This window comes from Mercenaria mercenaria, chromosome 3 (genome assembly GCF_021730395.1).
Source record: "Mercenaria mercenaria strain notata chromosome 3, MADL_Memer_1, whole genome shotgun sequence".
Taxonomy (NCBI): Eukaryota; Metazoa; Mollusca; class Bivalvia; order Venerida; family Veneridae; genus Mercenaria; species Mercenaria mercenaria.
Genome location: NC_069363.1, coordinates 98,082,214 through 98,100,451, shown reverse-complemented (window position 1 = coordinate 98,100,451; position 18,238 = coordinate 98,082,214). Strand labels below are relative to the sequence as shown.

At 35.9% G+C, this 18,238-nt stretch overlaps 3 protein-coding genes across 4 annotated transcripts in view; 1 reads left to right on the top strand and 2 right to left on the bottom strand.

Moving 5' to 3' along the window:
- Positions 1 to 8,335, bottom strand: part of LOC123523919 (interferon-induced protein 44-like) — a 20,450-nt gene extending 12,115 nt beyond the window's left edge. Inside the window, exon 1 of the mRNA XM_053539427.1 lies at positions 8,318 to 8,335. The gene's annotated coding sequence lies outside the window, so the exon portion shown is untranslated. The remainder of the gene's footprint in view (positions 1 to 8,317) is intronic.
- LOC123523913 (uncharacterized) overlaps positions 1 to 18,238 on the bottom strand; it is a 356,017-nt gene that overhangs the window by 252,012 nt on the left and 85,767 nt on the right. The window lies entirely within an intron of this gene.
- LOC123523917 (interferon-induced protein 44-like) overlaps positions 1 to 18,238 on the top strand; it is a 23,616-nt gene extending 5,378 nt beyond the window's left edge. Inside the window, exons 7-9 of one of the 2 annotated variants that reach the window (XM_045301672.2) lie at positions 16,591 to 16,771; positions 17,050 to 17,159; positions 17,561 to 18,238. In XM_045301672.2, coding sequence (XP_045157607.2) covers positions 16,591 to 16,771; positions 17,050 to 17,159; positions 17,561 to 17,761 — 492 coding nt within the window. In that variant the 3' untranslated portion in view covers positions 17,762 to 18,238. Of the gene's footprint in view, positions 1 to 311; positions 1,387 to 16,590; positions 16,772 to 17,049; positions 17,160 to 17,560 lie in introns of those variants that run through there. The other variant, XM_045301670.2, reaches the window with a different exon arrangement.

The following is an 18,238-nucleotide window of genomic DNA, read 5'->3' as shown; positions in this document are numbered from 1 at the left end:
ATATGTTAAGGTAATGACTTGATACTTAACATGTTGGGTAGATGTCAGTGAGAGGGAGAGCATTGAAAAGGAACCATAACTCCAGAAGGCCCCATTGTTTTATTATTCCCGTTTTTTGAAATCTATGTAAGGTGTTGGCTTGATACTTTACATGTTCATAGAGATCAGTGAGAGGGAGTGCAGTGTTAAAGAACCAGAACACTTGACCACATTTTTTCTTAACACAACCTCTGTGACTGAAAAGTCCTTATGTTACAGTAATTTCGGGGAGCATCCATTGGTGTTACTGATCGCCTTGTCGTTTTTTGCAGGTATCTAAAGTTCTTGGCTTGCCTAGAAATTGCATATTCCCAATGAAGAACTACGAAACTGAGTACCAACTTGACGCGAACATTGATGTGATGGGTCTTCTTACTCTCAAAGGCATCCTGAACAACTGTGACGCCGACCTCTTCGTCCATTATGAGGAGGTGAAAGAGAAGTTTGCAGTTGCAAACAGACGGAACCCATGAAAAAAAAGTTCACATTGTTTGGACTCACTTTAGATGATGCAACGTATACGCCATTCAACTGACACGTTGTTAGTTTATACATATACATACTAGGAGACATTCGAATTAAATAACAATATAGTAGCTTTATCATTCAAGAATATACATCAGGACGCGGAAATACGAAAATATGATTTTTATCAAATTGGTAGTTTCGCTGAGTTGGCAATAGACAAAGCATAAATCAATAACAGTGAAGAGCTACGAAATTCTAAACGATATTTGTTGCGTCATGCAGTAATATATTATGAAACGGTTGTTTGGAATATAGTAATTTTCATTCCTTTGCACGTGCTTTCAAAGAAAATATTTTTCAAACATTGTCTTTTAAGTGAGTTGGAAATGTGAATTTCTGTCATCAGTTGAGAATGAATCTTCTATTACTTTTAAAGATGGTTACAAGATTTTGATATTTCCCTGAGATTATAAAAAAGTTTTAAAAAGTCTTAAAAGATGATAATGTTAAGAATATCAGTAGGATAATTTTCACAGAACGCAGCCGCTTCAGGCCATTAGCCCATAGCAGTGAATGCTTGTATGTGTGTATGATAAACGTATACACATAAACATTATACACATAAATGAAGAGAAAAGGTGAATGTACGAAGCGAAAAAATAAAGGAAGGAAGAGGGACACCTCCGGCAAAAATTGATAATTCAAGCGTTTGTATCCAAATGTTACCTGTATTGTGACATGAACAACCAGTGTATGATTTCTCTAAATTATTGATCATACCTGTGTGGTGTATTTGTGAGTCATGTTATTATATATTTTATTTGTTTCAACTGTTGTTTGTATCATCTTATTAAAAATAATTTCGATATGTCATGTGTACCACATGTTTTATGTTATTTGTCAAAAACAAAAACGTAAAAATATTATTTTGTTCAGTGTGATTTCAAAAGAATTATGACCTGTCAAGAGATATTGCATAGTCAATAGTGAACCGTACGCACAATATTGATAGAGGTCTACGCAATGATCCTTCTGATCAAGTTTGGTGTAATTCTGACAGGTAGTTTCAGAGGAAGAGATGTTTTAGTGAAATTTTAAATTACGATGCAGGACGTAGGGATTATGGACGATGGATGACGGACGCCTGACCATCCAGATATACTAATAGCACGACCAGAACAAAGATCAGGGCTGGTATTCATAAAGCTTCTAAGGGAAAATTTTCCCTAAAAGAATAACTAAAGGAAATGTTCCTAAGCATTTTGTGGACAATCGTCGAGATACTAGGAATGTCTAACAATATTGTCACATAGAGTCTGGCATAGTAATGAAGATAATCAATAAATTTTATAAAGTTTACACATTTCTTTTGTGCTAGGCTGTTTAGGAAATTTTACAAAGTTGAGGATTCCTAAGTTTTCTCCTTAGAGCTTTATGAATACGGGCCCAGGTGAACTAATAAAGTCTCTAGCTGGCCCCACATTGCTCATCTGAGTACCATTGCTCTGAATCGAAGGTCAAGTTCACAAAAACCCAACCGTGGTAAGACGCTTTCACATATGAACCCAAGTAGCCAGTTTGGTTAATTCACGAGTTGCACTGCATATAAGTTACTTTGAAATTATTACTAAATAAAGGGCACATAACATAGCAGTTCATTATACGACATCGATCGTCAGTACTCTGACTCGACATTAAGTTATAGAGAACATATAAATAGGGTAACGATTGGTCCAGAAATGGTGTGTTCAAGTATAAACATGTATGGTGGCATATTTCTGCATACGATAACCAGATAAGTTTCGCGTAAATGTATCGAGATTTCACGAAAAACAGATTTTTTTTCGCGAAAACATAAAAGCTTTTCACGAAAAGAACTGCAAATATTAAATGGAAAAAGATTGCGTTAGTGCCCACTACTGCATAGGGAAACCAGATAAGTTTCGCGAAAATGGACTAAACTTTCATGAAAAACGGTAAAGTTTTCGTGAAAATAAAATGTTTTACGAAAACTGTACCGTTTTTTATGAAAATTTGGTCCATTTTTGCGAAACCTATCTGGGTTTCTTATGCAGAAGTGGGCACTAACACAAATTTATCCACTTAATATTTGCAGTTCCTTTCGAGAAAAACTTTTATGTTTTCGCGGAAAGCTTATATGTTTTCGCGATTTTTTTATGTTTTTCTTGAAAACTCGATACATTTTCGCGAAACTTATCTGGTTATCGCATGCAGAAATATGCCACCATAAACATGAAATATTGCATTTTCTTTTTGATAAATCAAGGGCACATAACCGTCAACTTACTTCTCCAATCTGACCAGTTATTATATACGTGTTATTTCTCTCAGATAAGTTACAACGGAACCGGAAACATCAATATTTTTCCAAATTTGCGGTTGAATTTCACTTCTGGTGCGTGATGTCATCTTTATGTGTCTACTGGAAATAAAAATCCGTCACAGGAAGCAGCGCCCTCAATGCTGTGAAATAGGACACATCTGAGAAAACTGCTGCTGTTACTGGAGTGTATAATTACTCCAGTATCTTTGAATCTACACAAGAATGGAAGGACACGGACATTTTCCTATTCAGATTGCCTATCCGATTAAGGAAAAAGTGACATAGGGATAGATTCTGAAATTGCATAGTTACGATAGTTGAAGACCATTTCTTGATAAATGCGACTTCATTTTACAAGTTTATGAACAAAAAAAGAAGACTTTGTAGACATTTCTCATTCTCTTTTCTATTACAATATGAACATAAATCATTTTTACGTTTTAAACATCTTTCTCCCCAGTGACGCAACAAAATAGTTCACATGCCTTTGTAAATAATTATTATATACGTATGCTGCAAAAATGGCACTTGGTCACGGGTGGGAAAGTGTTTAAAATTGAAAACAACTACGTACAGGGTGTCAGCAAATAATTTTTTACTTAAATGTTTGACACTTATTGCGTGTGTTTCTTAAACCTTACATATCTACAGCTTTATTCACTTTTGTAAATATTTCAAGCACAGAAAACACTAAACTAAATAAATAGGGGACATAGCAAGTGAAGCTAGAAAGCAGACAGATCTTTATAAGTATATCTTATGAATTTTTCAATCAGATCTGTTACCTCTTGACAGTCTAAGTCCGTCGATTGAGTGTCATCAGGACTGAGACAACTGCATTTGTCGTAAGTCAAGAACAAAGCAAGTGGCTTCGACATATTACATATGTGTCTTCAACGTAAATATGACAAAGAAATACAGACGAACTTCTATGGGAATAGTGCCACTTAGGTGCATTTTTTTTACCTTTTGTAGGACACAGTTGAAGCGAACCAGGATGCATTTTAAGAACAACATTTGCTTTTATTCGATCCAGCATCCTATACCCTAACAGAACTACACCAGACACCATCTCATTAACTAACCTAGTTGCTTCCAGAACTTACATTGACACCCATAAAACTAATACTGACTCGCCTATAACTAACACTGACACCCCCAGAATTAACATCAATTCGCTCACACGTCTGAAACTTATTTCGAAGCCAACCGAAATACTAGTAAGGACCTCAAAGAACTAACACAGACACCCCAAGAATATCTATATAAATGTTGATACTAGCTAGTGAAGTTCTGTTCCACTGATATAAAATGTTAAAAGTAAGGCATCCCTGAACCCGCAGTGGAATAGGCAGTCTCCTGCACCCCTCCGTTTCAACTGAAAAAGACCAACTACGCCAATGTATGGCCAGCTACACCACTGCATGTATTCAATAATAATCCTCCACATAATGCCCGGTCAGTATTGTACATGTGTATAAATACAGTATATAGTGGACGCAACTTGACCCCGATGGTTGACCTTTGTATTATAATATATAACAAGGCACAACCTGTTATTGAAAAGGTGTGTTCATAAAACGCTGTATACAAATTCATTCAATATAAATATAAACGGCCACCCTAAGCACCCCTTATTTAAACAATGAAATAATCGATATGAATATTCAGCCTAAGGTCAACCATCGTATTGTATAGAAAACAAACAATAGGATATGATCAATGCATCAGTGTTGTCATGGGCACTCGGGTGGAAATAACTCAAGTACGGTTAGGGACCAAAAGTTTTGTTCCACTTTTATTTTTTTCCGTTTCGTTTATTTTCAAAAATGTAAATAAAACTGATAATTTGCATGGTATCAGTTTATTTATTGTGTTAAAATATTTCATAGTAGACATACCTTTAATACCAATGCTTATTTTAACTAAAAATACACATTTTAATTTTTTCAAGAATATGACCCTTAGTTGTTACAAACTGTTCAAATTTCAAGAAAACGAATATGAAATAAAACTAGTTTTTGTGACAGTTTGATAGGAATATAACTTATTTATCAGTATTTGAAGCTTTTATATAAAACTATCAGCTACTGAAGTCAATAAATGCATTGTTATAGCGCTAAAAATGAAACAGCCAACTGCGCCAAATATATATCCGGAACATCCTGTCGATGATGGTCAAAATTATAGATTACAAAAAAAATATCTGAACTGGAACAAAGACTAATCAAAGAGCGCGATACACGGTAGTCACTTTATAAACTAGAATGTGTCTGTAGGACACAGGGTGTGCCCCCCACAGGTACATTAGTCACAAATAAGGGGCAATAATTCAAATGTTTGCAGTCTTAATGGGGTATAGCCTCAACAAACATTTTATGAAAAGGGTTCATTATTCTAGGCCCTATACTTTTTGAGCTATGAGCATCACAAACAAAAAATCCACTATTCTGGCTATTTCAAGGGCCATAACTCTGTAATAAGAGTAAGATTCTCAAGAAGAATGCCAAGAGTGCAAGGCCACATCATGATAAAGATTCCTGCAAGGTTTCCTGAATTTACATATCTAATACTTTTTGAGCTAGGCACAATAGGTGAAAAAAGTGCATTTTTTACTATTTCAGGGGCCATAACTTAAAAATAGGGTGGCAACTGCCAAAAAATTACAGGTGGCAAGTTTATATCATGATAAAGACTTATGCAAGTTTTCAACCATTATATTAAATACTTTTTGAGCTAGGCCTTGTCACAAGGTGAAAATGTGCATTTTTGACTATTTCAGGGGCCATAACTCTAAAAATAGGGGGCATAGCCAAACGAAAAATAGGAGGTACGCAAGTTCATATCTTGATATAGAATCATGCAAGGTTTCATCAATTTATATGAAATACTTTTTTAGCTAGGGGTGTCACAAGGTGAAAATGTGCATTTTTGACTATTTCAGGGGCCATAACTCTAAAAATAGGGGGCAGACCCAAAGAAAAACAAGAAGTGCGCAAGTTCTTATCATGATTTATACACATGCAAGGTTTCATGAATCTATATCAAATACTTTTTCAGCCAGGCGCGTCACAAGGTGAAAATGTGCATTTTTGACTATTTCAGGGGCCATAACTTTAAAAATAGGGGGCGGAGCCAAAATAAAAATAGGAGGTGCGCAAGTTCATATCATGATAAAGAATCATGCAAGGTTTCATCAATTTATATGAAATACTTTTTGAGCTAGGCGTGTCACAAGGTGAAAATGTGCATTTTTGACTATTTCAGGGGCCATAACTCTGAAAATAGGAGGCGGACCCAAATGAAAAATAGGAGGTGCGCAAGTTCATATCATGATTAATACACATGCAAGGTTTCATGAATCTATATCAAATAGTTTTTGAGCTAGGCGTGTCACAAGGTGAAAATATGCATTTTTGACTATTTCAGGGGCCATAACTCTAAAAATAGCGGGCGGAGCCAGATGAAAAATAGGAGGTGCGCAAGTTCATATCATGATAAAGACTCATGCAAGGTTTCATCAATTTATATGAAATACTTTTTGAGCTAGGAGTGTCACAAGGTGAAAATGTGCATTTTTGACTATTTCAGGGGCCATAACTCTGAAAATAGGGGGCAGACCCAAATGAAAAATAGGAGGTGTGCAAGTTCATATCATGATTAATATACATGCAAGGTTTCATGAATCTATATCAAATAGTTTTTGAGGTAGGCGCGTCACAAGGTGAAAACGTGCATTTTTGACTATTTCAGGGGCCATAACTCTAAAAATAGGGGGCGGAGCCAGACGAAAAATAGGAGGTGCGCAAGTTCATATCATGATAAAGACTCATGCAAGGTTTCATGAATTTATATCAAATACTTTTTGAGCTAGGCGTGTCACGAACTTCGGACGGACGGACGGACGGATGGACGGACGGACGGACGCACGGACAGACGGACGGACGCACGGATGCACGGACAAGACCAAATCTATATGCCCCCACCACTCATGGGGGGTGGGGGGCACAAAAATACAAACTTGAAATAAATATTGTTAATGGAATTGATACCGCACTTATTTCTTCAAGTCTTGGACTTGGAAGGGCTGGAGTGGGTTTACTTCCAACTATAATAGCTGTCCCTACTGTTTTAGCCGTGGAATCGGCTGGTTGATTTTGTGGTCTTATTGGAGTTGCCAGCAAGCTAGGAAACATGAGATTAGAATGATTGCAAAAAGCAAATTAAAAAGTACGAACGATTTGGTTTCTAAGGCACTGGCAGATTGGCAAATAACGGTACAGGTATTTAAACTGATTTTAGAGGATGCAGGTCGATATAATCAAATGAAAGAGACATTCTAACACGATTAGCAAATAACCTACATACATGTTGAGTAAAATCTATCTTGGGTTATTCTGCAATATACCACTCGCGTGTAATGACGTCATCCAATCCAGGTGCGTTGCACGGTCATAAAAAATAGTTACCAGTTTTTCTAAAACTGTTGATACTAGTATGTCGTGTTAGAATCGAAATAATAAGTTCCCAAGTGTGATTTGTCGTAGAATAACCCGAGTTTTTCGTTCTTATGCGAAACAATATATCACGAAGGCCTTCGTGATATATTTTTACGCATAAGAACTCAAAACTCGGGTTATTCCACGATAAACCACGTTTGGGAACTTATTATTTCTTAAGTAAAAATAAAGCAATCACAAATCAACAAAGTAGAAAAAAAGCTTTGATAGAAAGGGCAGAGCATAAGCTATGAGTTTAATGTAAAAAAAGTTTAAATGGTGTGTGATTTATTATTTTAGTAATGTAGCCACATCCGTCTTTCTGAAGCATTTGTCGAGATAAGTCCACCTTCATATTACGTTTCGATCTACACGCCAACATTCTTGACATCTTAGAGTAAACTTGAGTTTACTCTGGAATTTACGGAATCCTGTTCGTGCCACTTAAATTGTCGCCTCGCCAACACGCGACAACGCGATAATTATCATGTACCTGCCTGCGACATTTAACAATCCTTGCGAGATAAAGAGATTAGTAAAACCTCGCATTGTCGCCCGGTGTAGGGGATAATTTCTTACTACATCACCGTGGTATTGATAAATAGTACCCAGGAAGAATTACATCGATCAATTTGTCCGGAAATTTAATCCCAAGCGACAGCGCGACAATGCGAGGTTTTACTAATTCTCGTAACTATTTTTATTGGATTGCAATTTCACGACGCGAGAATTAAGAAAGACATGCGACAATAAAGACGATAATTATCGCCTTCTTAACCTCGTGAGGTTGGATTTTTGCTCGACTTTTCAAACTGAAAAATTTGTTAGCGAATATCTCAAAACATAACGATCGTTTTTGGCCCAGAAATTGTAAATGTAAGCCATGGTCATTCCTTGACAAAACTGACAAGTTGATTTGCAAGAATTGGCTTCGTTTTAATAGAAATAAATGAAAAACTTTACCTACCGATTTACAGCTTGGTTACATTTCCAGCGGGTGTCAGGATAGCCGGTTATCCAGTGTGATATACAGCCTGTGATGACGCATGTTTTGTGCAAATCAATACTTATTTTCGAAAAAATGGGCGTTCTATCATTTTCATACAGGCTGATATTTTTGTTACAGGTAAGGCGAAATAAATCAGATTTGGATTGCTATTTTAGCACAATGTAATAGCAAAAAATAAAATTATTTTCTGAAATAATATCGTTAAAACGTTACTTGAGCCAGAACCACGTGATAGCAAAAAATCGGATTGTTTGTAGAAATAATCTTATTTTTGTGAGTTACTTTTGTACATACGAATGCTTTTCTACATTCAGTTTTCAAATTTTGATCAATTGGAATACAATAACATGTTATAAAATCGTGACTCTAACAGATTATTTGGTTCTTTGGTCATATAATGGCTTCGACAGGTAAGATGATTAAATAATTACTTTTCCAGTGTACATAGCATAACCAAATTCAGGTATTCCTCTAGGGAGAGGTTTACTATTCATCACATTAACATGTATATATTTATCATTTACGGAAGCCTAGCGGTGACATGTAAATATATTTTCTCACAGATGGAATGTGCGACGGGAACGAAAGATATGTTCACATGTCATAAAAGAGGCATACGTGATTATCTCAATAAACAGTAGAAAATCTCACGTTTCCGTTCAACACTAGTTCTTTAAAACACATTACAAACAATAAATATTGTATCATAGCAACCAGACGCGTAGCTGCCTTTACGCAGATACGCAGCTGCGTAGTGAAAATCTGGCAAGCATACACAATTAAATTGGCTAACCTCTTTCGTTGCAATCATTCAACGGAAGTTGCGTCATACGCAATCATTGCTTACTTCATATTCTGTTTAACAATTTAGGTACAGTTTTGCAATGTATTTCGTTATCTAGAGCGCTATATCCTACTATTTGATTTCTTATTTTGTAATAATCCTGAACATGTGAAATATTACAATCATACGCCTATAATAGAACTATAACACAATATCAAAAATTGAAAACAAATTGGTGGCTTTCAAGCCTAAACGAAATTTTAAATAGGATATATTATATAATACTGCAGAAGTCATTTTCACGTATAATAGTAAGTTATTTTCAAACGCCACAGAATATCTGATGTATCTTATAATTGTTCTTAAGTGTATACAATTATCAATTATTCCATGGTCACATTATTGAAGAAAATAAAATCAAATAGAAATCAATAATTATACCCAATTATTGCCCAGGTATGACATAGGTACAAGTCATTATCTTTCTTTATTATTGGTGATTACATAATTTTCAATTTGAATTAATAGGTAACTAAATTATATTTACACAACTGTTCTATTGTTCTCTGCGGGTTAATATCAAAAATGAATACCTACAAACCATACCTGCGCACGTGCACAGGTATCATACCGTACCTGCGCTCGTGCTCAGGTATCATACCATACCCGAGCACGTGAAAAGAATGTTAGATGAGTTCAAACTGTAATGTTTATTTAATACCATGTTATTATCCGTAAGTATTGACCTGACACTCAAGATTATTCCGTATATATTATCCGAAAATAGTTCTCGGTGTCTGAATTTAAATAGCGATATAAATATTGTGTATATAAACTGTATTTTGGTTCAACTCCTGCGTACGGACCATTATTTTATCGGTAGAAATATTGCCATACTTATCTGATCAAACCTTACGGTCTATAAACGTTATGGAAAATGTTGAATAAAACATATTCAAAAGTATCTTACTTAGATAAAAAGACAAAGTATTTCTCACCAGCGTTTCCTGAAAATGAATACTAGATCTACAAGAGAATTGTTAAATATGTTACGCAAATATTGTAAAAGTAACATCGATAACAACATTACATTGGATTTAAAAAAAAAGTTCTGAATGATTTGAACTTGTGGTATCGTGCCTGGCAGTCAGACAGATACCACTATGCCACCGTGCCATTGGCTATTTATATTGGTTATTTTAGGATGCAAATATTTCTTAAAATAATGGAAAACCCGAAAATACTGGCGAAGACTAATGAGTGTCCGGTCAATACTTACAGACAATAGACAATACCTGCGTCAAGTAGCATTTACAAATGTATGCTTATTTTTTTTAAATATTGTTAGATGATGATGATGATGATGATGACGACGACAAAGACCACGACGAAACCATAAATGCAGAGCCCGAATCTAAGTTTATCATGAAAAATGTTTTATAAACATGCAACCAAAGTGTGAAGTTGTACATGAAAAAAAAAAAATAAAAACCAAGAAAACAACAACAACAACAACAAAAGAATGAAACAAATTGCGGACTTTTCATTCGTTTAAAAAGATAAACAGACGATACCATTTTCGGGTACATAATTGTTAAATATAACTTCATTTGAATGTGAACTTCAAAATGTAAAATATTGATTTACAGAGACCATACTCGTGCGTTCTTTGTTTTTCTGTAATATGAAACAAAAGTAAACTCCCAAACAAATAATCGGCTAACAAAAATGCATTTAAATTTGCGAATTAGCAGAACTTTCATAAACTTTTTAAAATAATTTTACGTATTTCAATTTTACTGCTGAAGTTAAAGTAATTCCCACAACCATTTCTTTTTTTTCTGACTGGGAGAAGGAAAGACTTTTAGTTATACATTAATAAAAACTAACAAATTAAAATGACGTTGTGTAAGTCAGTTACTTATATCTTAGATCGGTGTTCATGAATTAGAAATACCCGCGCTCGTGCGGTAACACCTCGAGCGCTTCGCGCTCTCGGTGTCACGATTCGCACGAGCGCGGACCTACACATAATTTTGCGTTTTGTGCTTCTCCATCATGTACAGGTGATAAGCGAAACGTTGGATCACAACGGCGAAACACGAAATCATGACGGCAAAGCACGAGATCACAAGCGCAAAATCTCGAAATTTTCTTATTTCGCACTTCGCCATCTTGATCTTACGCATCGTCACCGTTATTTCGTTATTCACGCTTCGTTAACATGCGCAGGTGATACGCGAATGGCGAAGCACGAAATTGCTAAAATTTTGCGATCTCCCATTTCGCCGTCGTGGCCTCGCGCTCATATTTTCAAATCTTGTAATATTTAGAGCATTGATGGTAAAATATTTTTTTAAAAAAAAAAAAAAAAAATCACACGCTGAAATGTTACAAAATGCGTTTTATGATCGTCACCTATGCTCAGTACATGGTGAAATGCTAAAATATATGCTCAAAGGTCAAGGTCATACTTAAGAACATTTTTTGTGTCCGGTATATAAATCTGTTATCCATGAAATATTTTGAAACAACTCGGCATAAACGTTTACCATAATGAGGCAATATGTTACGCTCAAGACCCAGACCACTAGCTCCAAGATCAAGTTTACACTTAGAAGTCAAGTCAAAGTTTAATAGGGTTTGTTTCATGTCCAGTTCGTAACTTTGTCACTCATCAAGGAATTTCGAAATTACTTGGAATAAATATTTCCCATAACGAAAAAAACGTGTCATGCATAACAAAAAGACCACTAGCTCTAATGTCAAGATCACATTTAGAGGTTGACAGTTTACCTAGCGTGTTTCTTGTCCGTTCCATAACTCTTCCATCGTTTAAGAGATTTTAAAATTACATGGCATAAACGTTCCTATATTGAAATGACGTGTCTTTTCTTTTCTTTTTTTTTTTTTTTTTTTGGATTTAACATCGCACCGACACATGAAAGGCCATACGGCGACTTTCCAGCTTTAATAGTGAAGGGAGACCCCAGGTGCCCCTCCGTGCATTATTTCATCAGTGGGCACCTGGGTAAAACCACCGACCTTCCGTAAGCCAGCTGGATGGCTTCCTCACATGAAGAATTCAACGCCTTCAGTGAGGCTCGAACCCACATCGATGAGGGGCAAGTGATATGAAGTCAGCGACTTTAACCACTCGGCAATGACGTGTCAGACACAAGTCAAAGACCCCTAGCTTCAAGGTAAAAGTCACACTTCGACTTAACATTGTATCTTTCTTGTGCGGTCAATAACTCTGCCATTCATCAGAAATTACTTGTCATAATTCTTCCCTATGATGAGCTGGTGTGTCATGCTCAAAACCCAGACCCTAGCTTCAAGGTCAAGGTTACCTTCGGTTAACTTGTTTAATCTGGTCGCAAAATGAGTTATACCTAAACTATTGTGGCATATTTTGCGCAGACAACTGTAGCATTTTAGCACACTTCGGGGGCGTTTGTCACTAATAGTGCCAGCTCTTATTTAAGCTTCAATTCTAAATGCTTAGTATATTTTGAGAATTATATATACTTGTATTTTTCCTATAAAATGTCAAGGTCAGTAGTGGCTATTGTTAAGTTACCTTAAAGACAAAATAACTGTAATCTTTTTGTATTTCCATGATGGTAATTATACATTTTGTGCCCCGCCCCCCACCCCCTCCCAATGAATGGTTGGGACATATAGATTTGCTCTTGTCCGTCCTTTCGTCCGTCCGTGCGTCGGTCCGAAGTTCGTGACAAGCCTAGCTCAAAAGGTATTTGATATAGATTAAAGAAACCTTGCATGAGTCTTTATCATGATATGAACTTGCGCACCTTCTATTTTTCGTCTGGCTCCGCCCCCTAATTTTATAGTTATGGCCCCTGAAATAGTCAAAAATGCACATTTTCACCTTGTGACACACCTAGCTCAAAAAGTATTTGATATGAATTGATGAAACCGTGCATGAATCTTTACCATGATATGAACTTGCGCACCTCCTATTTTTTTATCTGGGTCCGCCCCCTATTTCCTGAGTTACGGCCCCTGAAATAGTAAAAAATGCACATTTTCACCTAATTTCACATAAAAAAAGTATTTAATGTAAATTCATGAAACCTTGCTTGAGTCTTCATAATGTGTATCATAATGTGACCTTGCACACTTGGCATTCTTCTTGAGAATTTTAGCGTTTATTACATAGTTATGGCGTTATGGCCCTTGAATAGCTAAAATAGTGGATTTTTTTGGTTTGTGATGCTCATAACTCAAAAAATATATGGTATAGAATAATGAATCTATTTCATATTTTTAGGCTATACCCCATTAAGACTGCAAACAGTTGAATGATTTCCCCTTATTTGTGACAAATGTACCAGTGGGGTGAGGGTGGGGGGGGGGGGGGTTTGCGGGGGTGCACACTCTGTGTCACATTCTAGTTTATATGAAGAAATGAGAAATAACAAGTTCTATTTACAATTTGACAGTAACAGATATAGGGCTAAGACTATGTATTTAATGTCTAAATATATTATTCAATTAATGTAGTAGTATGCATGATTATTTGCACCAAGTTCATATGAGAGGAAAAAGTAGACCACTAGGTATTGGTGGGTCTTTAACACTTCTAATTTCTTGAATATCGATGGCTAAAAATAAATGCTACAGCCTATAATTAACGGTTAATGCGAACACGATAATGTTACACACCGATAGTCACACGAGAACTTCATGCAGATATAGACATGCCACAGTCCGTTACTGCAAAAATATAAAGTTGGTAATATTGGGCTGGGAATTCATGGCATGTCCAACAATTTGATACGTTACGTATAGTAGTCGCAACTTGACCGCGATGGTTGACCTTAGGCTGATTATTCATAGCGACTATTTCATTGTAGAAATCAAGGGTGCTTAGGGTATCCGTGTATATCTATATGGAATTAATTTGTAAACAGTGCAGTATCAGAGTATATATACTTTCATTTGATCAGTTAAAATTTTCGAATACACTAATTTATATTTACACAAATTTATATTTCATTTTTCTCGTGCAGATCGTATTTTACGTACACTCCTTTTCAATAATAGGTTGTGCCCCATTATGTATTATAATGCAAAGGTCAATCATCGGGGTCAAGTTGCGTCCACTATACAACTTAATTTGTTGGTATATCGTTTATTTAACACGAGTTGCTTTATTTAGTAACAAAATAGTACGTCACTCTGACAAGATAGGTATATACACTATGTTACTATAAGAAAATAGGATGGTCGTTTAACAAAATAGTACGTCACATTGACAAGACATCATATCACTTAAAAGGTACATCACTCTGTTCACTTGACGTGATAGTATGTAACTTTGAAAAAAATGGGATGGCCGTGTAACAAAACAGTAAGCCACTCTGACAACATAGTATACACACTGGACATGATAGCATGTTACTCTGAGAAAAAAGGATGTTCGTCTAACAAAATAGTACGTCATTCTGACATGATAGTATGTTCACTTGCATGCTTCTCTGAGAAAATAGGATGGTCGTTTAACAAAAATGCACATACGTACAGTCAACATGATAACACAGTAATAAACAAGACATAAAAAGATCTTGAGAAGATACTACTCAAACTAAAGAAGATACCTCGTATTCATCTTGCATAAAACTGCTCCAACATACCATATGTATCTGGTATAAATACGTTAGACCACGATACATACTGTGTGCAACATAAAACGTTATAAGGTATTTTAAAATACATGTATAAGTGAAATAAGGGCTATATACTTGTGCAGTAATGAGGGCTCAAAATACAATTTCTGTACTGATAGGAAATTAAAAGTATGTATAAATAATAATATTAATTGTATTACTGATTGCTAATTGTTTGATATTTTGATATTTTCAAGGAGGAATGGGCCTTAACGATACGGACACACGGTATGAAACCCCTTGGAGGAAAACAGTCAAATGGAATAACATCTTTGAGGTAAGTGTAAAAGGACTCATTATCAATTGATACTGAAAAATCAGCTTCAGATCATTTTGCTTATAACAGGAAATAATCGAGCCTAAGAATAACTTCAAACGCTCGGGTTTAGTAGTAGTTATTAACTTATTTTGATATTACGAGACTTTAAGTTTATGTAAATTGGGCAAACATTTATAAATGACTGTAATATGAGTCAATCTTTCTTATATTTTAGACATTGGCCTAATTAAAGGATGAAGTTGAAAACTATGAGCCTTTGCGTGATTTGTTAACAGATGAGGTACAATTCCCCAAGGTCAATATCCTGCTATTTGGTAGCGTAGGAGCTGGGAAATCTAGCGTTTTCAACACATTCAATTCTATATTCCGGGGAAAGATTTTCAACGTAGCAAGAAGTGGTTCAGCAGAACACAGTCTTACAACTAAGGTATTTATACATTTTTAATGTAATATTTAAAAGACTCAGTAGGGTGTCGCCCTGGTTCTTTTTACGTGAACCTTCTTTGCCATTACCGATGAAAATTGATAATATTTATGTTTCAAATATAGTATGCCTCGATATTCTCTTGAATATTTCCTAGAAACTGTAACCAGTATATTAACCTACGTGCAATCACAGTGCAACCAAGGGGAGGAAACACTGTTTACAGTTTGGTCATACAATGGCGTAGGATTTTAGACTGACTAAACAGTGGGAAATAATAGGCAAGAAAAGGTGTTAAGACATTTTGTCTTTCTAATTAAGTATTACGATTATTTTTCTTTGCTCCGGTTGCAGTTTACTAGATATCAGGTTATGTCAGCAAGTAGAGGACCATTAGTGCCGTTGAAATTCCGCGTGTGTGACATTAGAGGTCTTGAGCAAGACCATCTTATGACGAAAGAAAATATGCGCTACATTCTTGAAGGAAATATTGCGGACAAGTTTCCAGTAAGTATGTTTAATTTTTTCAAAACTTGTTTATTTTTAGGGCTGGGTGGTGTAACGTCACAACGACACAATTATAGAGCCAGGTCGTATGGCGTCTTTCCAGCTTTTTTGGATACCATGTAAAAAATTAGCCAACATAACAAGAGATTGAGTATCATTGCAGCCGGCGATGCATCATAGTTTCCCACCCAACTAGAGGTGTACTGGCCAGGAACCCATGCAATCCTTGCGTGTATCAGTGCTATATACTGGGCACGTTAAAGAACCAGGCTGTCTATTCGCAACGAGCTAGGCTAAGTTAGCCGGACAAGCCTGTATCCGATTTCTGATCTCTCTGTCGTGGGGGCTTTGTCTCACTCTGTCCCTCTGGTCAGATCGCTCTGTGTCTGTACTAGTAGAGGATGAATTATGCGCCCTGTTGAACTATGTAAAGCGCCTTTGAACGTGAAATTGGTCATGAAAAGGGCGCTATATAAATCTGGTATAATAATAATAATAATAATGTACGGAACTTATGCATGATTATTTATCAAATTTCAGTTTGATCCAAGTGGAAACCTGTCAGCTGACATGCCGGGGTTTAATAAGTATCCAGCCCTTGACGAGAAGATTCACTGCGTGGCTCTGGTGCAAGATGCAACAATCGTTGATGCCATGCAAGATCTGAGTCCAGAAGTAACCGGTAATATAAAGGAGATGCAGACTGTCATGAATGGCTTAGGTAAATAGAAGGAAGTAATATATAAATAGACATTATTTCCAAATGTACACAGTGGAACAAACGTTTCAGTTGAAAAAATATAACTATTTTACCTAACTGATTCAGAATCAAATAATAACTAACAAAACTTTTGATTCCTCGTGCAGTAGTACATTGTTTTTTTATGTTCGTTATAGATCGTTATGATACTCGGCAATTTCCGTGCTATTGCGGCCATACACGTTAATTGATTGGGCATACTTCTACCTTTATTAAATTATTTCCGACATTTCTTTCAGACATTCCCCAGGTTGTGATCTTGACCAAGATTGACAGTATATGCGAGACAACAAAGAAAAATATTGCAAATGCCTTTTATAGCCCGAAAGTTGAAAAATGCGTCGCAAAGGTAAGTTATAAAATTCACTTCAGTTTATCAGGAAAAACTTAATAATTCTAGATAAACCCATTTTTGATTTATCTCCCTATTTTTGAAAACCTTGTCTGGGGCATAACTCGTATGTTATGAAAGTATTGACTTGACACATATTGATAGTGGTCAGTGAGAAGGAGTGCACTGAAAAGGAACCATAACTCTAGAAGCTCCCGCTTTTCTATTATCTCCCCCTTTTTTGATAACCTGTGGATACTTTACCTATTCATAGAGATCAGTGAGAGGGAGTGCAATGTTAAAGAACCACAAATCTTGAGACCACATTTTCCTTAACACAACCTCCGTGACTGAAAAGCCCCTTATGCTACAGTAATTTCACGAGGAAGGTGTTACTGATTGCCTTATCGTTCTTGCAGGTATCTGAAGTTCTTGGTTTGCCTAGAAATTGCATATTCCCAATGAAGAACTACGAAAGTGAGTACCAACTTGACGCGAACATTGATGTGATGGCTCTTCTTACTCTCAAAGGCATCCTGAACAACTGTGACGCCGACCTCTTCGTCCATTATGAGGAGGTCAAAGAGAAGTTTGCAGTTGCAAACAGACGGAACCCATGAGAAAAACGTTCACAATGTTTGGACGCTATACGTCATTTAACTGAGATGTTAGTTTGTACATAATTTATACATACTTGGATACATTCGAATGATAGAATTTTTTTTGACAATATAGTAGCGTTATCATTCAAGAAGATTAAACGTCTGGATGCGGAAGTACGAAAATATTATTTTTTATCCAACTGGTAGTTTCGCAGTGTTGGCAAGAGACAAGGTATAAATCTATAAATGTGTAGCGCTACGAAATTTCAAACGATACATGTAGTGTCATGCTGTAATATGATATGAAACGGTTGTTTGAAAGAGTGTATTCTTTTCATTCCTTTGGATAAATAGCACATGACTTCAAAAAAGTTTACTATTTATTAATTGTTAAATGATTTCTGAAATTGGAATTATGCGCATTTTTTTCAAGTAACAATCCTGCTGAAATGAAACGGTGGAGGAAGTTTAAGATTTTTAACCCAATATACCAAA